This window comes from Alosa pseudoharengus, unplaced genomic scaffold (genome assembly GCF_046254945.1).
Source record: "Alosa pseudoharengus isolate Yale_2024_CS ecotype anadromous, Long Island Sound unplaced genomic scaffold, YU_APseudo_1.1 YU_APseudo_1.1_scf_10, whole genome shotgun sequence".
NCBI classification, from domain to species: Eukaryota; Metazoa; Chordata; class Actinopteri; order Clupeiformes; family Clupeidae; genus Alosa; species Alosa pseudoharengus.
The window spans coordinates 26189632-26199248 of NW_027468565.1; the positions used below are offsets into that span (position 1 = coordinate 26189632).

At 44.7% G+C, this 9617-nt stretch overlaps 1 protein-coding gene across 1 annotated transcript in view; it reads left to right on the forward strand.

Moving 5' to 3' along the window:
• Positions 1–5220: 5220 nt before the first annotated feature.
• Positions 5221–9617, forward strand: part of pidd1 (p53-induced death domain protein 1) — a 17275-nt gene continuing 12878 nt past the window's right edge. The window contains exons 1-5 of the mRNA XM_076269217.1: positions 5221–6116; positions 6586–6999; positions 7620–7775; positions 8289–8340; positions 9404–9605. Coding sequence (XP_076125332.1) covers positions 5348–6116; positions 6586–6999; positions 7620–7775; positions 8289–8340; positions 9404–9605 — 1593 coding nt within the window. The 5' untranslated portion in view covers positions 5221–5347. The remainder of the gene's footprint in view (positions 6117–6585; positions 7000–7619; positions 7776–8288; positions 8341–9403; positions 9606–9617) is intronic.

Sequence of the window (9617 nt, forward strand, 5' to 3'; positions counted from 1 at the left end):
TGAGGTGTTTGGATACTGATGAAGAGTTTTGTGTTTGGTGTTGTGTTTGGATACTGATAAAGAGTTGTGTGTTTGCTGTTGTGTTTGGATATGAAGAGTTGTGTGTTTGGTGTTGTGTTTGGATACTGATGAAGAGTTGTGTGTTTGCTGTTGTGTTTGGATACTGATGAAGAGTTGTGTGTTTGTTGTTGGGTTTGGATATGAAGAGTTGTGTGTTTGGTGTAGTGTTTGGATACTGATGAAGAGTTGTGTGTTTGGTGAGGTGTTTGGATACTGATAAAGAGTTGTGTGTTTGCTGTTGTGTTTGGATACTGATGAAGAGTGTATTTGCTGTTGTGTTTGGATACTGATGAATAGTTGTGAGTTTGGTGAGGTGTTTGGATGCTGATAAAGAGTTATGTGTTTGCTGTTGTGTTTGGATATGAAGAGTTGTGTGTTTGGTGTTGTGTTTGGAAACTGATGAAGAGTTGTGAGTTTGGTGAGGTGTTTGGATACTGATGAAGAGTTGTGTGTTTGGTGTTGTGTTTGGATACTGATGAAGAGTTGTGTGTTTGCTGTTGTGTTTGGATACTGATGAAGAGTTGTGTGTTTGCTGTTGTGTTTGGATACTGATGAAGAGTTGTGTGTTTGGTGTTATGTTTGGATACTGATGAAGAGTTGTGTGTTTGGTGTTGTGTTTGGATACTGATGAAGAGTTGTGTGTTTGAATGCTGGGAGTGAGGCGGCGATGAGCACATCACCCAGACTGCACTCATGCCCCTCATCTTCCAATATCACTGTTACCATGACCACTGTGTAACAAAACTTATAATCACAATGAAGCATCTTAGGAATATACATAATGCTTCTTCCACACGGCATGTAGCAGATGTAGACACATTGATTCTTAGTAGCTTAGTAGATGGACAGGTCTGAGGACAGAACGTTTTGTTCAAGCACAAATTTCTATTCTAAAACACCCACCTCTCTACGTATGACACAGTGTATATATGTACAAGTTTAAAAAGGGATAAAAAAGGGAGGGATACACGCATCCATGTTCTTGGGCCCTTGCTATGTAGTTCCTGATACACTTTCATTCAGAACAGCATGCTGCTAGAGTGAATAAAAGTCATCAGTATATTGATCTGATGTTACAGACCTCTCTTGAGAAGTATTTTGCAATTATTTTAATATCATAGGCCATTTCATGCCTTCTGCTTTGAGCAGCATCGTTGGTCAGGCCATTCCAAGCCTTCTGCGTGAAAGGTCAGGGCAGAGGACTGGCATATGGCCAGCAGGAGAGTGCAGCCTGGAAAGAAGCTTGAAATAAGATCCATTAGAGATGACTTCGGGTTGATGACACAGACACTATCTGGGATTATTTTGAATAATTGCAAGGGGCACAAAAACATATATTTTAAATCCTACTTAACCGATGAAAGTTTGATGGCCGAAAGGTTTGCTTCCTCTGTTGCTATAAAAACATAGAAAAAAAGACAGTTTGGGAGTATGGCCATTTTTACTATTTTGGATTATTGCAACTTTTAGAAAACACACCCATTGAACAAAAACATGGAGAGTGTGGTGTCTTGTGAATAAGAAATCCTAGGTTGCTTAATGTCCATTCTGAAAAAAAAAGGCTTTGTACAGCACAGAGTGAGTGTAAGGGCTCAGTTATACTTGCTGACTATACTGAGCAAGCGTACGCGTATGCAACCTGCACCGTCCTGTTAATATACTTGCTGCATGGAACGCGACCAAACACATGATACTGCATCTTGCGCACGCGGGCTTAACAGGTGCGGTTTACAAAGAGGAAGCAGCACAGCCTCAGTGATGCAGAAATGTTATATGTAGTGATCCTTGTAACAGTTATATGTAGTGATCATTGTAACAGTTGCTTGTAGCAGTTATATATAATGATGCTTGTAACAGTTATATGTATAGTATCCTTGTAATCCTAATAACATCCTTGCCAGGTGTTAGCTACTATGAGGCGTTATCTCTTCGGAGGTCATGACCACTCTCTTTCACTGGCTTATGAATTCATCCAGGGCTGAAGACCTCATTCTCATTACTCAGAACTTGGCAGCCATCAGAAGTTCACTACTGCCTCCTAGGGGTGACATGCTAAACCAGTGCTCTGTGTCTGGTGTTATTAGACGGGGCAAAATCTACGATCTAATTAAGGTCACTACCAAACTTTTCTCAGTTGATCTTATAGTACTTTTTCATGTAGAATCCATTTCTGCTTGGGACATTGTTGCATCATGTTGCATCATGAGAATTTATATTGAATAAATTAGCATATATACTTGACTGCATCCAAATACGTACATGTACTTTGACTTTAGGAAAACAGAGCCATGTCTTCTGGCCTCAACATATTCAAATTTTATGAAGTGGTTATACAAACGATGCGTTTTCATGTAATATTGTAGATACAGTATGCCAATTAGGAAAAATACATGTTTATTGTCAATGAATGAATTCTTCTTTATAAGCAGATCTCAAACAAGAACAGCTTCTTATGAACTGTCCACTACATATAACTGTTACATTGCTGTAATATATATATATATATATATATATATATATATATTGTTCTTTAAATGTTGTTATATTAGAAATCTCCTCACTTTATTTAGTGATAAAACTGTTACTCAGCATTAATAACATTCATGTAATAATAATAATAATAATAATAATAATAATAACTAGATGTACCGCAGAGCGGTACAAAATATGACCGCCGCCCAGTCCAGCACATTTTTTCCACAAAAATAAATCACGCTGAAAGGCCTATATGATTCTAACTGTCTCACTAAATTGCATTATCCACACGTACTCAATTCTCACTGATATCTGCTAGACAACAAGTACCAAAACATGATTAGTTCATAGATTTCACATGTAAAATTCATTTTATACAACCCCACCTCCATCTTGCCTGTTCATAATTCTGAGAAATTCTTGAATTGTGTGCATGTGTGCATGTTCATGTTTATGTTGTGTGTGTGTGTGTGTGTGTGTGTGCGTGTGCGTGCGTGCCTGTGCGTGTGCGTGCGCTTGTGTGTGTGCCTGCGTATGTGCCTGTGCAAGCGGACATATGTCTACTGTGTGAGTATGTGTCATACGTATGATTACTGTGAATGTATGTGTGTGTGTGTGTATCTGTTTGTGCACATGTGTGTACATGAAATGGGTTAACATGACCCCTGGAGGCAAACATACGGAAAAAAATGGTCATCCTAGTCCCTACAGTTCTCAAGATATTCACAGAGAACTGTGTCTGCCCTACCCTCCTTTCGGGGGTCCAGTCCAGCGGGGGGGCTACAGATCAAAACGAAAAACGATGGTTCCATGCTATCCATGTGGGGTTACATGCCCACCAAGTTTTGTTTACCCCGGTCTTTCAGTGTCCCGGGAATCATTGTTGGTGTACGTCACTAAATGTACACATAAATTATTTTATTGTAAGGCCCCCCATGAACGAAAGTACACAAAACTTGGCATGCATTCGGAGGGTGTCATAATGATCCTACACTTTTAATTTCGTGCAGTTTTGACCTTGTCAGCCAGAGATATTGTGATGAAAACACCTAATTTTTTGCTTTTTAATTTTTAACTAGGTGGCGCTATACATGAAATAAGTGGTAATGGGATGGGTTGACATGCCCCGTTAAGACCAACATACATAAAAAAGGTGGACCTCCTAGGCCCTACGGTTCTCGAGATATTCACAGAAAACTGTCTCCGGCCACCTACAGGCCAGTTGGTGTATAGTAACATAAATTAATTTATTGTGTGGCCCCCCATGAACGGAATTCCACAAAATTTGGCGTGCATACAGAGGGTGTCATAATGATCATACACTTCCAATTTCGTGCAGTTTTGACTATGTTAGGTCACAGATACCTTCAATTACAACACCTCATTTTTACTTTTTTGTGTTTAACTAGGTGGCGCTATACATGAAATGAGTGGTTATGGAATGGGTTGACATGGCCCCTTGAGATCAACATACAAAAAAAAAATGGTCCTCCTAAACCCTACGGTTCTCGAGATATTCACAGAAAACTGTGTCTGCCCTACCCTCCTTTCGGGGGTCCAGTCCAGCGGGGGGGCTACAGATCAAAACGAAAAACGATGGTTCCATGCTATCCATGTGGGGTTACATGCCCACCAAGTTTCGTGTACCCCGGTCTTTCAGTGTCCCGGGACTCATTGACGGAAATTTGGGCATGCGAAAAAGAAAAAAAAAAAAAATCTGACTAAACCTATATGACCGCCGCTTCGCTGCGCGGCGGTCATAATAATAATAATAAACATTATTACTAATTTTACAAAGGGGTATGAAAAGGCACCTAAATGCACCTTTACCTTACTGGTTGCAAATGTCAAGCTACCCCAAACCTGCCTTTTAGACCCAGGATGTTGATGGTGCACTGTCTCTTTAAGAAGTGTCCCGCCCCAGGTTGAAAGTTTCGCGGTCCATCTGATTCGTTGACAATATGGAGTTTTGTACAAAAACACTGGTGGATCGAGGAAGTCACTCCGGTTTGGACTGTAGCCTACTGTGGACTTTTCATAATTTTCGTCAACCAAACCTTTCAATTGAAGTTGAAAGTCGAAGTTAAAGAACACTTTTCGGACCACATCCAACACAATAACGGTAACATTAACAACTTTATTCAGCGATATGCTTTTAGTGTCAACATCTGACGTTGCTATGTATGTATGCATTGATTTATTTAGCAGCTACACGGGCCCTTGCACTACATCACATGAGTTAGTTAGTCAGCGCAAACACAATTACTCTTAAGACAATAATGCATGTATTAACGATGTCTTTCGTATTTCATATGAGTATAATAAATGTTGAGTTGATACTGAGTTGAGTTAAACGAGTTTGCAGAACAGTGTGCAACCCTTAAATCCACCACCTGCATAGTCAGTCAGCCAGCCTAACCAAATAGATCACTTTGCTGTATAATGTTTTGTTATCTTGCTGGACGTAGCTGATTGATTCATCCCCTTCGTTTCAACATGCCTGGTCTAGTTGACAGTTCACCTGCTGCGCTAACACTTTCGTGTCCAATTGACACTTCCCTGATTTGCTAATTAGCACCTTCTGGGTTTCAGGAAACGTGCATGCCGTGCTTCCGCGGCTCGGGCCAGTCCAGACTCGCTTGCCCACACGAGTGACGGGCGGGGGAGGGAGGGAGGGGTGGGGGGTCTCCGCGATGAGGAGGAAAAAGCACAGTGGAGAGGAGACAGAGGTCCCCAGACAAGATTGTGACACCTCCCCATCATCACACCACTCTCCATGCCGAGACAACCGTGCGTCTGAAGATAGGGGAGGATGGAGCGCAGAGGAAAGATAGAAGAGCAGAAGAGTGAAGAGGAGGAGGAGGAGGAGGAAGACGAGGAAGACAGGTGGTGTGGAGGAACAAACGGCAGAAGCGAAGGAACAAGGAACCAGGAAGAGAGAAAAGACGGGAGAGAGGATCAGGCCCCAGTAGGAGTCATGACCATCCAGTTCCCCAACGGAGAGGAACTCCCCATGGTGGATGGCCTGGGCGGAGTGGGGGTCAACACAGACACGCCAGGAGGGACTGGGAGGACGCAGGATCATCATCTGGAGAAACCCATGAATCACCTGACTCTGGGAGAGAGAGATGCTGCGGTTGCCACGGAAAACGGACGCGATACGCCAGAGGACGTGGATGGTATTGGTACCCTGTCCCTCTCGCGTCCACCCTCAGACACCTGGGCCCCATCCATCTCTGAAACACCACTCTCCTCCACCTCCCCAAACCTTATCCCTACTTTCTCTCTCTCCTCCTCCTCCCCCTCCTCTCTATCCACCACTCCGTCGCTGTCCCCGGCCCCCTCCCTCTCCCCCCCGCTTCCCGAGGGTACGGATGTGGGTGTGCTGCTGGCTGGGGGGCACCTGACACTGGACGTGTTTAAGGGGGGAGCGGCCGCACTGCCCAGCCTGTGGGACACTCAGCGGGAGCAGCTCAGGGAGGTGCAGTACCTCCGACTGGGCTCCGAGGACCAGGGGGCGCTAGAGAGTGCAGTGGTCGTGCTGCCCAATCTCACAGGGCTACGCTCTCTGGCCATCAGAGGTAGATATATGCAGCAACCGACACACACACACAGACACAACCGACACACATGCTTATACACAGACACAACCCACACACATGCTTATACACAGACACAACTGACACACACATTGTAAATGAGTAAAAGCTTTGTGAATATGTGTAAGTGTTTAAGTTAGCAGGTGAATAGAGAGGAACTCCAGTCTCCCAGTGCTCTGGACAAAAACGTTGTTTTTAAATCTTTCTTGGTTCCTCCATCTTGTCCATGTGGGTTTTACCTGCAGTAACAGCATGTTACAACATTAATAGATGGTGTATGTGCAATGTTTTAAAACATTTGAAAGCATTTTTAAATCCAGTCCAACAGATGCAGTTTGTTGACAGGTAAGCAGAGAGAGCTGACTATGCCCTGAACGTTGCTGGTTTAGTTTCTTTCTCCTCTCTCACGTTTCTTCTCCACCTTCCTCTCCCTCTCTCCTCCGACTTTAAGGTCATCGTTTCCATGACGCCCAGGGCGCGCCCATCCCTGGCCTTCTCTCGACCCTCCCCTCGCCCGTCTCCTCCCTCTCTCTCCTCGTCCACCTGGACCTGTCCTTCAACCGGCTCCCGTCCCTGCCGCTGTGCGTGCTGTCTCTGCCGGTGCTGGCGGAGCTGGTGCTAAGCTACAACCGGATCTCCAGCCTGCCGGGGGAGCTTGGGGCGCTGGCGTCCCTGCGTAGGCTGCTCCTGCTGGGCAACCGGCTCCGCGCGCTGCCCCCCACGCTGGGCAGGCTCCAGGGGCTGCGCACGCTGGACGTGTCGGCCAATCTGCTGCAGGCGCTGCCCGATGAGCTGGGTCAGATGAGCGGTCTGACAACGCTGGAGCTGTCGCAGAACCGCCTCAAGGAGCTGCCTACGACCCTGGGTACACACACACACACACACACACACAAACACACACACACACAGACACTCATACACACTCATACATACATACACTCACTCACTCACTCACTCACTCACTCACACACACACACACACACGCACACACATACACTCACTCAAAAAACAGATACATACACACAATAGCCTGTTTTGCAGTCAGATTGAAATTCCGATTGAAGACGTCGGACTAGCTGTTTACATGGCACAAAAATGTAATCCGTTCAGATGTTATTACACTAATGCATTTAATCAGAATAGCCAAGTGACCAACTGCTTACAATTCAAATCAGTCCTCTGTTCAGCGCAGTTCTAAAGCAACAGTGTGAAGCTAAAGCATGATTAGTCATACTGGAAGGGAGGGAGAGAGGCGAGCACAAGCCTTTTTGGAGTTGTCAGTTGTCTCAGAAAATGATCATATGCTACATTGGTTTTAGGTCTAAATAGGTGGCATCATAAGTGGCTGAGCTTTGGATGAGATGTTAAGATAAGACATGTAGTTGTTATAAAGCCAACTGTCATGTTACAACACACACACACACACACACATATATATATATATAAGCATGTAAACTCAGTGATGATTAGCTCTTTCTCTCTCAGGTTCTCTGTTGTCTCTCCGGGAGCTGGTTCTCCATAGCAACGACTTACGGAGTATTCCGGAATGTGTGTGTGCCCTCCCTCACCTCTCACTCGACCTGCGGAACAACCCCATTGGCCGACCCCCCACGCCCCCACCTCTCCCCCCCAACCCTCCAGGTCAGCTGACTCTCTTCATGATGAACTATGACCTACAGTTGATGACCTTTTTGAAGTCATAGTCCTCACGAGATCCTGTATCAATACTGGTACACACACACACACACACACACACACACACACACACACACACACACACACACACACACACACACACACACACAGAAATAGGAAGCTGTCATTCAAAGAATCCATTAAGGCCATAGGCTATGAGTATTCAGTGGAAGCGAGTTAACACATATTAATCATAATTACTGTACATCTAATTACCACAGGGCACTGTAGGAATGCTGTACTACGTGTGTGTGTGTATGTATGTGTGTGTGAGAGAGTCACAGTGTGTATGTGTGTGTGAATGTGATGAGTGTATGTGTGCGTGTGCGTGCATGATTGAGTGAATGTGATGTACGCTTCGTGTGTATGTATGTGTGTGTGTGTGTATGTGCACACACGTGTGTGTGTGCCCTAGGATGGGATATTGTGTGTGTTCATTTCAAAATGTGTTTATTTCAGCTCAGGAAGACACTGCAATACCAGAGCTGCACTTAGGAATAAACCAGCACAGGTGCAGTATAATGCTAAACACATATTCTACTCACACACACACACACACACACACACACACACACATGCACACACACACATAGACAAAGACAGGCAGACACACACACACACACACACACACACACACACACACACATATATTTGTGAAGCTCTGCCTTTTACTGTCAGGTACAAACACACACACACACACACACACACACACATACTTACCACACACACACAAACACACACACATACAGTACACTCACACATACTTACCACACAGACACATACACACATACAGCTATTCCTGTGACATCTAAACACATCTAAGCACATTCTGGAAAGGTTTGTGTGTTCTGTGTTGGAGTTGGAGCGCAACTCTTTAAGGCATGACTCTGTGAGTAGGCCTGCATGTGAGTGAGTGGAGGGAAAGGAGGTAATGCTACAGTCTTAGTTCAGTTAGTGCCCGCCTGCACCTGAGAGGGAAGTAAAGACTCACAGCTTCAGGTGCAATGATTTAGCCTCAGCCTCAGGAGCAGCTAGCTGCTAGCTCTCAGCTTCAGGTACAGGGAGTTAGCCTCAGAAGCAGCTAGCTGCTAGATCTCAGCTTCAGGTACAGGGAGTTAGCCTCAGAAGCAGCTAGCTGCTAAATCTCAGCTTCAGGTGCAGGTACAGTTTGTCTCAGAAGCAGCTTGCTGCTAGCTCTCAGCTTCAGGTACAGGAAGTTAGCCTCAGAAGCAGCTAGCTGATAGCTCTCAGCTTCAGGTACAGGAAGTTAGCCTCAGTCTCAGAAGCATCTACTGTAGCTGCTAGCTCTCAGTGTCCTCCAGCCACCCAAGTCCTCTCAGATGCATGGTTAACAGAACAGGACTCCAAAAGAAGCTTGTAGTGCTTGTGATAAAGTTATTAATGAATGTATTACTAATTATTATTATTATTATTATTATTACTAATAATTGTAATAATATTGGCTATTTGATCAAGATGACAGACACAAGGCATTCATGTGTAATTTTTAATTTAATACAGTTTGTAATGTGCTTTATGTTCATTTGTTTATTTAATTATTTGTTTTATATCAGATTCACTGTGACCACGGATGGATGTCACGTTTTCATCCCTGGAGGGGCGGAGCTCCTGTTTCCACGGCAATGTGTGGCATCTGCCACTAGGCTGAAGTGGGTGGAGCATAAACTGGACAGGAAGTGGGTGTGGTTAGAAGAGCATGACTTCCTAATGAGTCGCCCGCTAGAGCTCCTCCCTCATGGCGTCTCTTTTGAGAAGGTGTGTGTGCGT